We start from the raw sequence: 19,801 nt of genomic DNA, 5'->3' as shown, positions 1-19,801 counted from the left end.
TGAAGTAGATATGTATATGCTTACAACCACTAATATAGTGTTGCTACACTTCTTTTCTTCTTTGATGTAATCAATCGGCCCATATTTTTTAAATGCACCTCATATATTGCAATAAAGCAACCTGCTCCTCAATTTTTAGTGGCAATTGACATGTACAAAGTGTAATGTAACAGTCAGAAATTGTGTAATTTAACTACCACTTTTGAAATTCTAAAATATTTTTAAAGCAATTACAAGCAGTTCTAAGTTGCCTATATAAATTTCTTACAAATTACTTTGATTTGTTATGCTGTAGTTCTAATATTCGGTAAATTGCTTATGCAATGTTACGATACATTTGTTAAGTATGAACATTATACTTTTAATATAAGAAAAAACTACAAAGACGAAAAGTCAATAAAGTTGGTTGGTTGATTTGTTGTTTTAAGTCCACTTTATGCACAGTAAGGCTAATCGGGACTGGACCTACAGTTTAAAGTGGGATTCGAACCACTTGTGCCTCCACCGAGTATCAAAACCGGGACCCCTTGATTACAAGGAGAGAAAAAGTAAACATAAGTATAACCTAATTGCAAAAAAGTAAATAATAATAATAAGCTGTCACAATGTATAAGGCTAAGTAAATGCTTGGCACCCCATCCCCAGATCCTGGTGCCTTGGTGCTTTGAAAACAAGAACATCATGCACACAAATACAGAGCCTTTCCCCCACCCCCACCCTGTATTTCTAACATGATTTCTTTAAAAATGTATGTTTATTGCATTTAATGCATATAGATTATTCTTCATTTGTAGAGGCATGCAAATTTCGTTTATGACGAAAACACAAAATATGAAATAATGTCAAGTAATATTCATTTTTCATGTTTCTGAAAGGTGTAAGGTGCATTTTCCTACCCTGTTTTGTCACGAAATAATGTGAAATGAACTGCAAAATGCGAAATATACTCTTAAACACGAAATATACCGTTTATATACAGACGTGACATTTTCTGGAGTATCCTGTTAGTTATGCAATTCACGGAAAATTGATTAATTCTGCTGTAAATATTTGAGAAGCAAAAATGGACCCCATTACACAGGAATAACTTAATATTCTGGTAACTACATAAATGTGCTATTAGAAGGGGTAAGTTTTTTTGTATAGTAAGTGCAGTTTTTAAATCAAATTTAGGATTATATTCACAATTTTAAAACCAAAATGTCACTTTTGATGTGATTATTCACTGCTATAACACCAAAATTTTGTTTTATTTCCGCTTTTGAACCCGAAATTGACTGTTTTTGTACCAAAATTTTGCTTTTTTATTTACCAAAAATATGTGCCTCTATTCATTTGTTTTGGAATACTTTCTCAACCAAATTTAAATTTCCAACTGTCACATTCATAAAAAAAAGAAAAAAAAAAACAAAATAAACTTTATAATCCTATCTTATTCTTTAATGTCAAACTTTTCAAAAACCTAAAAAATTATAGAGTAAAGAAAAATCTTACATCAAGTTCATCTGAAATTTCTTCGGCATCTGCTGCAGATTTGGGAGACTTTCGAAGACGTTTCTCTAGTCTGTCCAACCACTGAGTTTCCTGAGCCACTAGTGCTGTAAAACAGAAGAAAATTCAGAAAAATCAGTAAGAAAATATAAATTATTGTCCAATTTTGCATAATACATTTAACTGTGTGTGCATATAACAGAGAAAATTATATTTTAAAAAATAAAGCTTCAAATATTGTAGCAGTTTACACTAGTTCTAGCTGTATTTACATTAAATTATAATCCTTACATACAATTAAATCATCTGACATTCAGTAATTTAAATGAAAATATTTTTCAAGTTGAGTACATAAGAAGTTAACTTTAACATGGTGTAAATTGACCAAAAAGTCAAACATATTTCAAAATGTATATTGTTCTCATATTTGCTAATCTGTACATGGGAAATTACAGAAAAATATCACCTCTGATGATCCAAATTATATATCTGTGAAGAGTAATGTGCTGCACATTGTTTAAAAGGAGAAAATATTTAGATTCCAAATATATGTATCTAAAACCTCTAAAATCTGCTAATGAAGAAGAAAAGCATCTACTTGTAAATTTCCTGGGTTATATTTTTTTCATTATATATTTCATGAATCATATACATAGAAATAAAATATAATAAATAAAAATGTTTCTAAAGTGTCAGTCTGTTACCTATGGAATTGCTCATATACTAATGGAAATTAAAATCAAAGGTTCAACTTGAAACTTTTTTTCTAAGTATATAATTAGTCGCTCTAAAACACTGACATAGCATTACAACTCAGAATACAATTAGTACTTGAAATTCAATATAACTTCACATATTTCTACACTTACACATAAAATAAACTACCACACAAGAAACTTACCCTTGAATTCACCATATTGATGTGATGCATCCTTAAGGATTTTATACTTGTCATATATGACATTAGTAACTTCATTCCATTTTGCATTCAACTGGGTGAATCTTCTTGCTAGTTCTTGAGCAGCACTGCCTTCACAGCTTAACAACAGGTCATTTCCTAAAATTCAAAGAATATATTTAGGCTGTTTATTACAGTGAAAATTGTTTGTTTACGACTCTGTATAATTCTTGCAATAAGTGAGAATAGCTCACTTGTTTATAATAATAGTGGAATTTCACTTACATTAGTCAGCTGAGATGAAGGAAAACAATGTTTTGAAGATCCTACATCTTCTTTCAAGTTGATTTCACCTCACTTCATGGAGGAAATCTAGAAGCACCAATAACCAGAATCGTTGTCACAGTGATTCTGGTTATTGGTTCTATTAGACTTTCTCCATGAAGTGAAATGAAATCAACTCCAAAGACAATATAGGATCTTCGAAACATTTTCATCTCAGCTCACTAATATAAGTGAAACTTTACTATTACTGATAACTGACTGACTGATGTAGTTTCTTTTACTTTGGTTTTCTGCCACTCTTCCAAAGATGATAAGTGATGACATGATGAAATTGATGAAGGGACACTTACAAAAATCAGCCATGCCAAAACTGGGACTCATGGTGTTGTAGCATACGGTGCTAACCACTCTGCCACAGAGGTCGGCAACTATTACTGATGACTCTGTATAGTTACCCACATACATAAATAGATTAGATGTAGAAGCAATGAAGTAGGTGATTCTACTGATATTTAATAATATATTGTCACATTAAATTAGGTTATTGGTGTGAAAGACAACAATATTTCACTTACAAATGTATTTCTTCTTATGGGTCAACTATTAATTTATTAATTAACATAGAAAGATGACTCACATTTGAAATTATATACTTGGTTAACAAAAAAGGCCTAGGGCTTATTAATTTTCAATAATCTAACTTTATAATCTTTTCAATTATAGTAGAGGCATAAAACATGAGTGATCATTTTGTAATATTTAATGTAAGAGATTGTTTTTGACTCCCTAAAGCAAAGTAACAGATTGCAAAACAGTGTACTTGTGCATTCTGAGATCTTCAGAAAGCACAATATTGCACAATGTATATCTTGAACTTACGTACCAGACTCATTGAGGTTTCTAAAATCTTCAGTTCTTCTATCCACTCTATCCTTAAGCACTTGGAACTTTCCTTTAATTTGAAATAACTCAGCAGAGGACTTAATAGAGACACATGTCGGCACCTCAGGTTCGAGATTTTCCAGCCACTGTGTAAATTCTTCAAGCGATTGAAAAACCTACAAATGAAATAACATAGTTATTATCTATTCAACAATGGTTGCACACTCTAAGACAGAATCATGGCAGAAGCTCTGGGCCAACCCTGGGGGGTAAAGGATCATGGTTCTGATCCCATCACCTCCAAAATTGCCAAGATTGAGAATATGTGAGGCCTCACCTCCACATCCCCTAAATGTGCCTTCATGGCACGGTGCTATATGCACAGGGATCTTTACCTTTACCTTACCACCACCCGTGAACAAGCAAAGCAGCGATGCACTACCATCTCCATCTCAGATGCCGCATCATCAGTTAATGAAGGCAGTGGTCCTTTGAAATTAATAATAATAATAAAAAAAAATATCCAATTCACAACGCAGAAACATGAAACTTTGTGTATGCAATATTAAAGCCACGTTTACCTCATCCATCATGAGTAACAATGTTTTTATCAAGTCTAGCACATCATATGGTTGTGTCATTATATTGCAGATACACAATTAAAACACGAATATGATATAATAACGTTACCTGTTTTGTCTTTGCAAGCGCTTCTCTCAGTTTAATGTTTTGCTGCTTTGCGTGGTCCACTGTCATTTTCCATTTCCCAGATAACTCTGCCAGCTGTTTTCCCAGAGATGACGCAAAGGTAGGTTCAGCATTTTCAAGCAACCTCTGACCAGTAGCATCAATACTGTTTACATTAGGCTTCAGAGTCTCGATGTCCTCTTGTAAAGCCTACAGATAGAACATATATAAAAGTATTCAGCATCAGAACCATTATCACAAACCAAGCCTGGTCAACCTGCCACATTTGTGGAAGAGTGCTCTTGCGTGGACACAGAGTGAGCAGTGGTACTGTATCTCTGTAAGAGGGGCAGAATGAAGTGGAAAACATTTTGTCACATGATTCATGAGTAACAGTGCAGTGTGGCATTGTAATCACAGGGTTGTACAATTTTCCATTATGAAATTCCCCGACACCTCCAGGTTTTCAAGTCCAAAAATATATTTTTTTCCAGACATGTTTATCATCATGATTCTTTCTTTTGAACCTTGTGTTTTTCAATTAAATATACAGGTACTAGTACTATATTTATTACGAATAATCACTTTCACCACTTTTTGTAAAGTAAATTTCATTCTGCATTTACAAAAATATGTGAAAATTCAAAGTATAATGTAAAATTACAATTGGCATCTATAATCACTTGCATCTAGCCTTCAGGCTAAGGTAACAGAGGTACATTATTTCACCATAACACATTCCCACAATCTAAAAACAACAGATAAATTTCATCAACAATATAATGGTCAAAAAACCATACAATATTTGTCACTTTCTAGCAGATTTGCTACACAATTTCTATATGCAACAAAAATTTCTCCAGATGCTGTGTGCTCATAAGAGTAAACCAAAAAAAAGCAGCATTTTCTACGACACTATATTCACTTTCTACGAATCTATGTAGAACCAAAATTTGAAGGAACTATAATTTTGTACAAGACTGAGAATCATAAGATTAAGCGGAACAAGATTCTGAACTGAATCCTTTTGGGGAGTGGAATCACAAAAACCAAATCTGGAAGCAGAAATGATGAACCAATTGTTCATTTTGCAACTTTTTCTCTTGGAGACTCCAAAATGTGTGTAAATTCCAAATGATCTGCAAAATTCCCTGACTTTTCCCTGATTTCCAGGTTTTTCAGATACATTGCAACCCAGAATCATGGCAGAAGAAACAGGTGGCAGTTCCATGTGAAGGAGGCACCCCACAGTAATTGTTAGCTCTAGACACACCTGACACACCCACTCCTGCTCTGCTGTTTTCTGACTTTGAGGTGTTATGTGCAGGTGGGTAGCTTGCACCACACAGAGCACTCAGTGACCTTCTCAAGTACATGCAAGTTGCTCAAGCCATTTACAAACTAAGAAATATTTTTAAAATTAATTGACCCATTACCTACATTCATAGTCAAGTGCCTTGTATAAAACCATGCTTACAACCAACATTTGGCAGTGCTTATCAGTTGAAAATGACCTGCCTGATAATGATCTATTTGCTATAATTGTATTACTTGTATACTTCTGTAAATAACTTGTGGCTATTTCCAAAATACTGTTAGTTTGATATTACTTTTCAATTATAAATGAAAACTTTATGCATACAGTTCTTCAGTGCATTTCTAAGAAGGTACTCTGTTTTATTATATGCCATATGATTTTAGAAGCGATATTTGGGTGGGGCCAGGCAGAACGTGTCTGTGGCAACCAGCCAATGGCAGGAGAGCAACGTTGTACAATTAGGGAACTGTGGCATGCAAGTTAAACGCCGTGTTCTGTATTTTTCTTGTGCAAGAAGTTTTCATAAAACACACCACTTTAAGGTTTATTGTAAGATGAGGCAAGACATTTTGAACCTGACTGTCCAAATCCCATAAATTTCCGTCGCCTACAGCTGGAGTTATAGTTTCTCGAAGAAACACTGGAAAACAACACATCTCAACATGCACATAATGACCTTTTCATTTTCCTTCTGTCTGTATTTTTTTTTGTTGCCACTGTGTTGATAGCCGAGATCTTGTGTCTTTATAAAACAATAGGTGTTAAATTCATCTCAATATACACAATGACCCTTCATTGTCGTGGGTGTTCTCCAACATTGCGAGTCTGAGTCAGTTTGAGTTCTTATATGCTGCAGTGATATGATATTATAATCTTTTTTGGAAATATTCACTACATTATTTTAGTACTCATATATACTGTGCATGCATTATATAAAAAAAAAATAGTTGAATATTGAACACAGCAAATTCTCTCTCTTTCCCTTCCGCTAGCAGTTAGTTTGGCAACAGCGCAATAGCACTGGTTGCATATTGGCTGAACTCACGTTCCTTCTAAAAGTGTACACCATTTAATGCATTCAATCAATACTATCTGGCTGCTCATGTTGATTAAAGAATGAATCTATCTTTCATATTGTGAGGGAATATTTGACATTTTTCCATTATTATGACTAAACTTTTATATCAGTAGTGTCTCAATAATTCAAGTCTCAATAATGTGTTTTCTGTATAATCTGAGGGAAAAAAAGTTTCCCTCTAATATGTGCTCAGATAAGTAGGTTTATAAACAGAAAGCAAAGCAATATTCATAATAATAATACTAATTATCCCATTTGTATAAACTGTAGTTCTTCAGAAGACGTAAGTGAGTACTAAAAAGATTTCCGCGAACTTACTTCTAAATGTTCTATTAATTTCTGTGGCCTCTGCCACCATCCACTTGGGAAACTTGATGCTTCACTGTTGCGTTACTTCCAGTTCCTGTTGCTTCCTCACTTACATACGATATGGCAGATATTCATTGTCTTTTACAAAAAGAAAATAGATCTACTTATGAAAAATCTTAGCAACAATCACCCCAGGTTGAAATTCAAAACAGAGCGGGAAAACCAAGGCATTATCAACTTCCTAGATCTAACCATCAAAAGGAGGGGCAACAAATTCACCACCACGGACTACAGAAAACCAGGAGCAGAGAACCAATATATTCACTCCCTTGCCAACCACCCACCCAAACATAAAGTTAATGTATGGCTTAACTTCTATCGAAGAGTTTTCTCGCACTGCTCAAGTGAAGAGGATTTGAAGGAAGAAGTTACCATGGTTACAGACATAGGACTTCAAAATGGGTACACAGTACATCAACTCTCTACATTGTGTAACAAAGCTGAAATGCAGGTGAGACAACCAACACCACCCAGCCAGCAGTAATAAAACAAAATGGATTGCCTTACCTTGGCACCAGACTACATCCAACCACCTAGCCAAGACCCTGAAACAGTATGACATCAAAGTCGCACACAAACCAGAGAACAAAATAGCCAGTGCCCTAAGCAAACACAAGAGTTCTTTCCTTTCACCACTTGACAACCCAGGAGTATTTGATGCCCAGTGAGAGTGCAACTCGCATTACGTTGGCAGATCCATCAACAAATGTATACAACAGCACTTACCCGATGCAAAAAAATCCCAACCAACTACCGGACTAGCAAAGCACCTCAAGTTTAACAAACAAAGGATCCAAAAAGTTTCCGTTAGGCATACAGCACACACAATGATTGACACAAAAATTAAAGAGACGCACGCAATTATGCACTTTCCGCACAACCTGAATATCGACAGTGGTTAGGCACATCATGTTTGGCTCCCGCATTTGCAACAACTCAAACCTATCACACGCAGCAGATGAACTGGTTACACCAGCGCCCCTAGTGGTAAGCGAGGAAACAACAGGCACCAGAAGTCAACCCAACAGTGAAGCATCGAGTTTCCCAATTGGATGGGACAGAGGCCACCGAAATTAATACAACATTTACAAGTAAGTTTCACGGAAATCTTCTTAGTACTCACATACATCTTCTAATTATCAACTGCATTTTTTTATTCCCCCTAACATGAACATGAATGTAGTTTTATGTTATATTGTCTTTTCTTTCACTTCAGATTTTCCCTTGGTTAGTCAAGAGTTTTTTTGTAATTCAAGATAGTCCATCTTGAATTATCAGGATTATACTGAATTGGTAAATTGTTACGTTAGTATGTATCTCATTGGTTAGAGGTGTCTGTATCAAACTTCTTATCCATTCAATTACAAACATAATTGCAACTTGTAGCAATTTTATTATACAACTCTGTTGCACTGTTAAGTTAATATTCGAGTATTGATGTAGTAAATTGATTCTTGTATATTTTCTAGTAACAACTGCCTAACAGAATGTAAAGAGAATTATGGACTTTTTATGTTGCTAAGTAAACAAAAACTTCTAGAAATTACATTGGACTGCTCAAGCTGGGCTTCCAAGGTTTCTAAATCTCCAAGAGGAACATCATCTTCAGCTTGTAGGAACACTTCAACTTCTCTTAGCCATGAATTCAACCCATCAATTTCTTCACTGAACTGCCGAAGAGTTGCAATATCTGAAAGAAAAAAATAATTGAAGGACAATTGTGTAACATGAGTTCAGAAAATTACTAATTTTGTTTATAAATACAGATCTTCAGTTACCAGAAGTAAAAGAAAATGTAATGGAAAACTTATAAAAATAACAAATATTTAACAATTCACATCTTCACATTACTGGAGATTTACCAACTAAGCTAAAAATGATAAGCCATTTTCCTTATTTGAAAGAATGAATATTGATTGATTCTTTTACCTTTCAGCAATTTCTTCTGTCGCTCTTCCAAAATAACTGGTATATCACTCCATCTGGTGTTTAATTCTTGAAGTTCTTCTCGCAATCTTTGGCTCTGAGTTTCAGTACCAGCTCGCTGAATCAAATCCTGTCCTGTTGCGTTGACATAATTGAAACTGCTCTGTTGTTCCTCAATAGTTCGTTGCAGTTCCTATAATACAGCAAAAATAAACTTCAGCAAGTGATATTGTCCAAATGGGAACATATTTGAAGAAGTAGAAAGGAATATTACTACACAATCGTAATAATGGGACAGATTAATCAATACCCTCTCAATATTGGCCCATATAGGAATATCAGTCTACTGGATTATTGGTAAACTTATATCAACATGTATCAGCAAACAGCTTCTAATTTAGTGCAAATTGTGCCATTTTTATTACTTTTATTGATATGATTCATTTGCCTCAATTTAGTACAGTAAATGTCTAAATATGTAGTTTCTTTTTCAAAGCAAAAGCCAATGCAGTCACTTCCTTACCTACATTAATTAAGGAAGCCAATGTTCCTTAATGAGGATTTACAATTTTAATAGCAGTGAATTGAATATCAGTTATCTACATCAGTAAATTTTACATTGATACTTTATCAGTATTGTTAAAAAATGTAATATGGATCAATCCATCATTACAGTTTTTGTATTCTGATAGGCTTGCTTTACAAAATGAAAGTGCAAATGGACATTTACTTCATAATATCAGGGTATCTGAATTATACCTTTTGATTTGATTTTTGTTGGTTAGCATCGTTTTTATACCACTTTTGGCTAATCGGGATGATGGGGATGAGTGATGATATGATGAAAGTGGTGAAGGGACACTCACACAAAGAACATCCATGCCCAGTCTGGGATTCGAACCAGGGACCCCTGGCATCATAGCACACTGTGCTAACCACTCTGCCATGGAGGTTGGCGATTATACCTTTATATTCATAAATAAAATTACTAAATAGCAGCATTGTCCTCCTCCATGGCCGTGTGGTCTAAGATGCTGTACTTTGGGCTTCGACTGCGGAACGGCATGGGTTCGAGTCTGCCTGGATTCACTCTCTCTGGGTTCTCGGCCTGTGTATAGGATGGGTGGCAACCCACCACCATGAGGAAATTGGGGAGCTACGAGTGAGTAGCGTAACCCAGTCTCAGGATTCTCCTATAACGGGTTTGACATGCTGACCCTACGTCACCCCATTACTGGTTGAAGATCTCCACACCTTTTGGTAGGCTTGTGGGAGGGAGACACTGGCAGTAGGAAGATAGGCCAAGGCCCTTCCAGGGCTGTCGAGCCATGGGTTATTATTAAATAGCAGCATTACTGCTAGAGTACTAATACTCTGTGCAGTCCCCCCCCCCCAAGAAAAAAAAATACTTTTATTTTACCTTCTTCACATAGGCTGTTTCCAAATTACCACAAAATACAGGAGTTCCAGTGCACCAAATCATTTTTGCAATTAAAGCATATGCTTACCTTGAATTTCTGCAACTGATCCTCCATAACTGCAATATCTGCCACAACTGCATGCTCTGACAAAAGAACACCTTCAACATTATGGACCCACTTCATCAAAGCTTCCATTGCCTCTAAGTACTTCTTTGGTGGAGATTTATCAACAGCATTACAATATTCTGTTTGCCTTTCTGCTAACCTGAAAAAAGGAAGGAAAAATTTGCAAAACATTGCATTTGCACCAACACAGTTTATGTCTTGAGTGCAAATTAAAAATATGTGTGCATGATATGAGTTAGTTTAGTGTCTATTCTATCATAGGGATTTTAATATGCTACAACTTTATTTTGTGAGATACAGTATTTCTGTAACAGAAAAAAAGTAAATGTATCCCCTATGCTGTGGAGGCATATTGTGAGATGTAGGGCACTTCTAGTTCACAACTTGGCCATTTGTGGAGGTGATGTAATCTACACCATGCTGCGTTCATTCCTCCCCACCAGGAACCTAGAGCCACTACATTCAGGGACATAGTTGGAAAAATCCATCTATCTTAAAATAACCCATACTGGGAATCACACATGGTTCTCCTGTATGGCAGTCAGATGCCCTATTGACTGGACCACCGCAGATCCCTTCTTGTGTCACAACCTATTTATTATTTAAGGAAAGAAGCATTAGAATACCATTGTGTCATCTGCATATTTCTTATCATAGATACGATCTTTCAATATCTTTCAAATAGATCAATCAATAGAATAGTTATTAAATGTAGTGCCGGTCATAGAAAGCCTACAACAACAACTAGGAGTTCATCATGCTGACCACACATCACCCCCATAACTTGTTGGATGATCTACCACCTCTGCTGAAACATGTTGAAGTGAGACAAGCAGTCAATAGATAGGCCCTTCGTTGCACCATGGGTTATTATTAGTATAAAAGATTAAAGGAATGCCAAGTTAGCAAGTCATTCACAAGTAGTAACTGTACGAAGCTGTCACAAGACATTTTTTTTTTTATTTTGAAAAGTGTGATTTGAGTTTGTTTTTATATTCTTTTATATATTTTTCATACTTTTATAGTTTATATCTGAAAATACTGCTGCATGATGTTTCATTTACAAAATAACGCTGTGTAAATAATATACATATATACGCCATGTTTCAAAAAGAATGACCTGATTGTAAAACGTTACAATTATGGAACGATGGACATCCCGTGAATGAAAGTTGTGTTGCTCGAATGGGCGTGGCCTACAATTTTAGAGAATCTCCGCTAGATGCCACTCCCCACATTGAACCTGTCCATAACCTCAATCTGTTGCAAGATGGCAACCACTCAACAAAAGGCTTTTTGTGTTCTGCAGTTTAGCAAGACAGTCGATGATTTCAGTCCAGCGTGCTTTTCGTCAGCGTTTTGGGATTGATCCGCCTTTGCCAAAGAACATTCGTCGTTGGTATCACCAGTTTGAAGAAACAGGATGTTTGTGCAAGGGTAAAAGTCCAGGTCGACCTTACACTTCTGATGAAAGTGTGCAAACGTTTGAGCGAAGTCCACGAAAGTATACTCGCCGTGCCAGCAGAGAACTTTCCTCATACAACTGTCTGGCATGTGTTAAGGCAACGTTTATTCTATAAACCATACTGATTACAACTAGTCCAAGCTCTTCGAGTTGGTGATTAAAGGAAACATGCAGAGTTTAGCAATGCTCTCTTAGTAGACATGGAAGACGACAGATTTTTACCACAGCTGAATTTTAGTGATGAAGCTACATTTCACGTAAGCGGTAAAGTTAACTGTCATAACGTACAGATATGGGGGCTACAGAATCCTCACACAATTGTAGAGCATGAGAGAGATTCACCAAAAGTAAACATTTTTTTGTGCAACTTCTCACACCAAGATTTATGGCCCATTCTCTTTTGAGGAAAACACAGTGACGGGAGTGAGTTATCTTGATATGCTGAGACAATGCCCTATACTCTTGGCCTCCAAGATCTCCAGACATGACCCCTTGCAACTTCTTGTGAGGATACGTGAAGGAACATGTTTTTATTCCACTGTTAGCTTGTGACCTAGACATACTCAAACCCAGGATACCAGCAACAGGGACTACAGTACAAGAGTTGACTTGCAAAAAGTATGGGATGAATTTATCTATCAACTTGATGTTGTCCGTGCAGCTGATGGAAGACACATAGAGCACTTGTAATAACATTGCTAAAACTTTTTGAGTATTTTGTGAGTATTTTGCACTTTGTTTCATTTTTGTAATTTGTTTTCATCACTAAATATAATGTTTTAAAATCAGGTCATTCTTTTTGAAACACCCTGTATATACATACACACAATGAAAATAATAATAATGAATAATAAATTTTATATATATAATAAATAGTGCAGTTTCTTACGAAGTTACAGTTAACCTTTTGAGTCCCAAGGCCATTTTCACAAGTAAGCCTCTCGGTCCCGAACCGATTTTGAGCAAAATGCAGAGTTTCAATTAAATGAGTGTAGATCGGAGACTAATTGCCCTAGAGAGATGAGTGATATACTGTTGTACGCGGAATGAACCAGAGATTCAGACTATATAAAATTTATGCAAATTCGGTGTATATGTGATGGGGGGAGGGGGCTAACTCTAAAAATTCCAAAATTTCGGAAAAAAAATTGGTTCCCCCACCCTCCCCCAAAAAAAAGTACATGACAGTGTCCACATGCACATGGAAATGATTGCTGACATGTAAGGAACACAAAAATATTTGTATTATTATCATATGACCAATGTAACTTGAGTTGTACCCCCAAAAGGAATGGTTGGCACGCCACTGATTCAAGCTTCAAAATGCAGCGGTACCTTGAAATGACTATAGCTCAGAAACTAAATGCCCTAGAGATATGAAAGATGATATACCGTTGTACGCAGAATGAATCACAGATTCAGACAATATATCATTTATGCACATTCAGCATACATATGGAGGGGGAAAGGGGGGAAATTCCCTCAAAAATACTTTTCTTAAAAAAAATGGTTTCCCCCCTCCCCGAAAAAAAAATGTCAAAATGCACAAAATGCAAAATTTATGCAAATTTGGGAGAAAATCCCCAAAAATTATTTAAAAAATTGTCACTTCACCCAAAAAATGTCCTCGCACTTGGGCACAAAACGACACCTACGCATAACATTCACGGACGAAAAGCTAGAACGCAGTGAAAAATGAGCAACGATTCTTGCAGCTGCTTGAAATTCTATTTTTAGACAATGCAGGGTAACCCCTGTCGCAACTTGTGGACACTTGTGCTGCTAAAAAAACAAAGGTTTCCTTCAGCGTGCTTTGAAATTCCATTCTCACAACGCAGATTCAACAACCAGTCTTCCCCCTCCCCCACCCCCTGCTTGCACCCTCACGGAAAACTTTCATTTTGACATCGGATACTGATAAACAAGTTTCCTTCGAATGCAGTTAACGGGCGGGAGTGAAAAGCATTGCTTTAGAACAACAAAGCCCGTCTTCCTTTGTCGGCAAAAAATTTGACCTTGAAAAGAGGCGCAAAAGAGAAGTCCCTTTTCCCACCTTTTCACCTCCATTTTCATGAAGAAAAAAAAGTGCAAGAAACATTTCTGTTAAATACATGTGTTAGGAACAATATTAAAAAAAAATCGAAATTCTAGTCAAAAATAGAAAAGTTATAACGTAAAAACTACGACCTTGACACAGCGTCTCGATCGAGATACTTGGGACCGTGAGGCTTACTTTTGGGTATCTCGATCGAGATACTTGGGACACAAAAGGTTAAGCAATTTACAAATTCAACTTACGCAAAATTCAAGTTACGTAAAGGTTTACGGAACGCATTACTTATGTATCTTGGGGGATTACTGTATAAGGTAAATAGTCAACAGAGAATTGTGGCTGAGAACTGGAGATGCGAAGTTATGCAGTGAGGTTGCTCGGGACAGTTAGTTTTACTTTTTGGCAGCCATGCCCTTAATTCAACACCCAGCTTTGCCAATCAACATAAAGAATGAGTAGTAATGGCTCTTTTACTATTCCCCAGAATGACTGAAGTTCAAATGTCCATGTCTTTCCTATATGCACGTTTTTAAGACCAACAATTAGGATTTGTGGAAAAACAGAATCATACTCAATCCATACATAAAAAAGGGTGTGGTAAGGGAAAAAATTAGTGACAGAAAAAGGCTATAGTCCTTCTTGAAAACAACCCAGATTTTCTAATAATGAATTTAAGTTAGTAAAATATTACTTTCTAAACAAACCACACACACACTTTTCAAAAATAACTTGAAAACCTTGTAAATTTGAAATATAGAAACAGGACAAATATTTGACTAAAGTAGTGGTTCCCAAAGTGTGGGCCATGGTGGCCTGGAGCGCCATCAGTGGCTTACAGGGGTGCTGCGAAATGTTCCAATATTTTCACTGAAATGTCACTTACTTGTTAGTCTACACAGGGTTTCATTACTTTTTACACATGAAATGTTTCTGAATTTGAAATATATGTTTATTTTTCAACTTAAGGCAAGGAACCTAACCACACTAACTGAGCATGGTAAGTGTGTTAGATAGGCATACATTCTGACTTGGTTGCCGCTGAAAAATCTTGAAACACTAAGGGCACCATGAAATGAAAAAGTTTGGGAACCACTGATCTAGAGAATAATATGAATATTTCTTGGCGGAGGGGAGCATAATTAAGGAACATGTCAGTATGGAACATGATCTAAATTCAAAAAAATGAAAAATATTACACATTACATTTTGAACAACTTAATTTTCTTAACATTCCAATTTCTGTAAGGATTTTGTGTGAAGTAAATGTATCCATTCTTACCTTAACATAATCTCTCCCCATTTTTCCAGGAATTTGTTTGTATCAGTCTCTATTACAGTGGCGTCAGTTCCTGCCATTTGACTGACTGTCAAATCTTTGCCTCTCTTTCTCATTCTGGTAATTCTATCTTCATATGATTTCATAGATTTGATTTTCACCTATAAAGAAGGAACAAATATATTGATTTGTTAATAACACTTTAATCCAATTTATCTTTTCTATTTGCATACCATATTGTAATCATATTAATTGAGAAAATATCACTTGAAAATTAGAAAATAATGAATTTCATTATCAAAGAAAATGCAAAATTATTCAACAGTCCTTGCTGTTTCTATACTATGTTAATTTGAAATAATAAGCAATGTCTTCTGTGTGTACATTTTGTTTTAAATTTACCACATACACACATGTAGAAAAAGCAAGAGAAAAACATTATATGCATACCCTACATTGTTCCAACAATTGCACCATGTTTCCTGAACCACTAGAGGCAACACCAGCACCATCCAGCCACTTTTGGTAACCCTGGAGAATTAATTCTAAGGCACTCAATTCACTGTAAAATTGCTTCTTTTCAAGTAGGAAATCTATTTTTTCTTTCCTTTCTTGAAGTAGTGTGTTCACGTTCTTCCACCTGGATTCAATTAATTTGATTTTATCTTCTTCTTCTTTTGATGATTCTCCCTCTAAAATGATTGAAGAAAAATATAATTAAATATAAACTTTTTAAAAAAGTTGAAATTCATCACACACAAAACTAACCTACATATCTTTGTGTAGGATAAATTTCAACTTTTTATTTCATCTTGGCATTGATTGAATTACAAAGCCATAGGTTGGACACACCTGGTACTACCTGCCCTCTGACATGACCCAAGTTGCCAGTACATCTCATATTTTTTTATAAAACAAAAAAAACAACATACTTTATGAATCTGTCATAATTAACCCCATAAATTGTCTGTAATATATAGAATGTGTAAATGTTTATCATTCCTTTTTCAATTTGATAAATACCATCAATGCACATCGAAAATTTTTGCAAGCAACTCCAAACCTGTCGTTCATTCATGTTTGTTTTTACTTTGTACAAAAAGTTTTTACTCCTTAGTTTATTTTTTCGTATGCTAAACATTCATGTATATGTATAGCATGATTTTGTTGTTTAATGCTTCAAAAATATCCACATACACAAAGTTAATACCCAGTGTCAGTTTCATAAAAGGTTTAAGATTCAAGCTGTAAAATTGTAGGTTTTGCGAAAAATGCATAAGGGCTAAATTAATATGAGGTTTATTTGACATTTTGTCTGATGGGCTTTAGACAACAAACAGTGTGAATAAAGAATACAAACCCCAAAGAACAACTGACTTATTCCATAAACAAAATTATAGAAACCAAATGGCACAATTAAATCTTGACAAAACGATTCTGTTCTATGCATTTAATATCCCAATGACTTCTAGTGGGTTTTATTTAACCAAAAGTTTTATTTCAATTTAAGACCCATCTTTTAATAGTCAATTTTGGCAAAGAACCTAGCTTAAAACAGAACAAAGAGTGCTGTCAATTAACAAGAATTAACCAACTAACTACTCTACACAAAACAACTCTAAAATACTAAACCACTACTCCCTGTCTTTGTTCCATTTTAACATGTCCTTTTTTGACACTTACAAGCTCAACTTAAAGTGTGATACCCTTGGCTAATCAGTAGGAAGTGAAGTTTCTACCGAAGGCTCATTCTTCTCCGGCAGTTCCATACTGTATAGCCATGCCCCTTACATAACCAAAACCATCTAGTGGCAAAAACCAACATAACAATTATTTTATAAAGCCACTGCATATAGTCTATCGTATTGTGTACAAAATTAAGTACATTCAAAATCATGGTTGTGCAACTTTCTGAACCCCCTGTACTTTCATTTTGAATAATACATTTTTAACATGCAGCTACTTTTCTTACTTAAAGGTAAAACCCATCATACGCATTCATTAATTAAGCCTACAAATGAATCATTACAGTGTATCATGAAATGTTTACCATTTTATATTGAGCCGATAGAAGATCAGTTTCTATATAAACCAACAGCCTGTTAGGGTTGGGCCTACCTACCGACTGCCGGCCTCACTTCCACCTGCCGAGGTGGGAGATCATCCAACCAGATACAGGATGATGGGTGGTCAGCACGACAAACCCCCAGTCGTTATTGTAGGTTTCCATCACTGGTTTGCGCTACTCATTCATACCTCCCCAATTTCCTCACGATGGTGGCAGGCAGAAATCTCAGGAGAAAATTTTTTATGCTTTCCCCAGGAGACTCCAACCTGCACGAGTCCCGTAGGTTGAGCCCAAAACATGATGCCTTAGAGCACACAGCCATGGTGTGGAACAAAATATCAGTTACTGGTATTAGTAAATTTTATATTTCATTGATAAAAATCTCATATTGGTACTTCTCTACTACAAACATTGGCTTGGGCATCAACATGGTTCAATGTGCTATCTCTTCAGCATTAACCACTCACATTACAACATTTCTAATTATTGAGGAAATTTAAAACTCTTCCAATGTACAAATGTTTTCGGAGCAAAAAAAAAATATTAAATACATACCATTTGAAATTTCTTCCATGAGGTGCTTTCCTAGTGCTATTACATTGTCAACTTCATCCTTGTGGGTCCTAATGTCCATTTCAGTATCTTCAAACAGGACCATCTGCTCATCCACACTCATTTCATCAAAGGCACTTTGAACTTCGTCTTCTCCATTCTGTCCTTTGGCCACTAACATTGATTCGGTGTGATCCAACCATGTGGTAAGTTGCTGGACAGCAGATTCAAATTCCAATCTGTGTGCACTGCCCACTCTGCGCTTCTTGATCCCTCCCTGGAGCAGAACCTGGAGGAAATTGCATTCGTTGGAAATCAAATTGCAATAACACTACCGTGGTTCCGGCCAAAAAACGGACTTGGAAATTCTATTTTTGTCTTTTCTGTCGAAAGCCATGGAGGGTCACATGAACAGATGAACCAATCGGCTTTGTCCAGTTGCCGTGGTGAGGGGGAATTCTCATGGTATTCTGCGTTGCCAAATTTTTCATTTTGAGTAGTTTTCAAAACAGGTGGCACCCTCATCAAAACCTGCATGGCGAAGCCTAATGGTTGCCACCACGTAGCAAGCGAATGGGTCTCCGATTCCCTGCCTCTCCCTGAAATGTGAGCGAAGAGGGCTTCTGACAGGAAGAGGTGTCATGTACAACTGGACAAAAATCAGGCATGCAGCAACCGGTATCAACACAGCTTTTCTCCCCTTGAACTAGAGGCGAAAAGTCTGAGTTTCCTCAAGTCCATTCTTTGGTCAGGCAGACTTTAGACATAGAATTAACATTTTACACTATCAGAATTTATTAATGATATAACTATGCTAATTGAAACTTGATAATGATTTTGGGTGAGCCTAAAAGAAATAGACAGTTTCAAAGTTTTACAGAAAGAAGAGTTTTAATAGCATGGCTGAAATACTTACATGGTTGGAAGAGTATGTTCTGTACAAATGTTCTATGTGTGACTCTTTTGTAACATGACATATATCAGTGCAATAGTCCAGTTCCCCCAAAAACACGACTCAGCATGTACATGTCAACAGTCGCAGCAGCTGTTGTAATGTCTTGTTTAAGATCGTCCATGCTTGTAGGAAGGGGAGGAATAAAAACCCAGTCCTTGATGTATCCCCACAAGAAGTAGTCACATGATGTTAAATCACAAGCACAAAGAAAGCCCTTTCTACCTGGCTAGCGGTCACATTGCTCGACTGATGTCAAGGGCTCTCACGTGATGCTGACATCACGAAAACAAAAAATGTGGTGGTCCTAAACTTGAAGACTTTCCAGGGTGGCTACAGACAAGCAGAAATGACATTCCCTGACTTTTCCAGGTTTTCCACGACAAATTTTTATTTTTTTCCCTGATAATTTTGAACTAAATCCACGTCTTTGTACATGGAAAATAAACTCATACAGCTTTCAGGTATGGACTGTATTAAGTATCTATATTAGCTTACAAGAAATTGACTTAATTTCTCTATGATTAATATTTGTTCTGAAAAATAGTGAATTTGAAAAATTATTACAAATCACAAGCTAGGGAGGGACTTTTACAGGGTTTTTCTCATTTGCAAGCAGGCTTAAATAAAATATTTCATTAATTTTAAAGTTATGACTAAATCAGATTACAGTAAATTAGTTGTTTTTAATGAATAAATTTTGTAATTTCTCATTCTTCTAAGCCTTTCTCATTATTAAATGTTGATATTTCGCCTGCCTATGCAAGAACCATGACTGCAAATTTATTTTCGAAGCATTAACGCTTGTATCCTACGATTCCTTTCTATATAAAGCAAACAAACAACTTAACCAATGCACACATGATAGATATATTGGTATGGTGAATTAGCAGCTTGTTTGATGCGAACATGGCAACACACAGCGTCCACTTGGCACCCAAAACCCTAACATAT

At 35.9% G+C, this 19,801-nt stretch overlaps 1 protein-coding gene across 16 annotated transcripts in view; it reads right to left on the bottom strand.

Annotated features, from left to right (window-relative positions):
- Positions 1-19,801, bottom strand: part of Dys (Dystrophin) — a 1,073,030-nt gene that overhangs the window by 884,175 nt on the left and 169,054 nt on the right. For all 16 annotated transcript variants that reach the window (XM_083123868.1, XM_083123876.1, XM_083123873.1 and 13 more), the window contains 10 exons: positions 17,899-18,184; positions 15,726-15,967; positions 15,279-15,436; positions 10,443-10,620; positions 8,938-9,127; positions 8,556-8,698; positions 4,247-4,453; positions 3,558-3,732; positions 2,393-2,548; positions 1,495-1,598 (listed from right to left, as the gene is read on the bottom strand). In XM_083123868.1, coding sequence (XP_082979994.1) covers positions 1,495-1,598; positions 2,393-2,548; positions 3,558-3,732; positions 4,247-4,453; positions 8,556-8,698; positions 8,938-9,127; positions 10,443-10,620; positions 15,279-15,436; positions 15,726-15,967; positions 17,899-18,184 — 1,839 coding nt within the window. The remainder of the gene's footprint in view (positions 1-1,494; positions 1,599-2,392; positions 2,549-3,557; positions 3,733-4,246; positions 4,454-8,555; positions 8,699-8,937; positions 9,128-10,442; positions 10,621-15,278; positions 15,437-15,725; positions 15,968-17,898; positions 18,185-19,801) is intronic.

The sequence above is a fragment of the Lepisma saccharinum genome, chromosome 6 (genome assembly GCF_977018435.1).
Source record: "Lepisma saccharinum chromosome 6, izLepSacc3.1, whole genome shotgun sequence".
NCBI lineage: Eukaryota > Metazoa > Arthropoda > Insecta > Zygentoma > Lepismatidae > Lepisma > Lepisma saccharinum.
The sequence above is the reverse complement of the archived record's forward strand: the minus strand, read 5'-3'. Positions and strand labels throughout refer to the sequence as shown.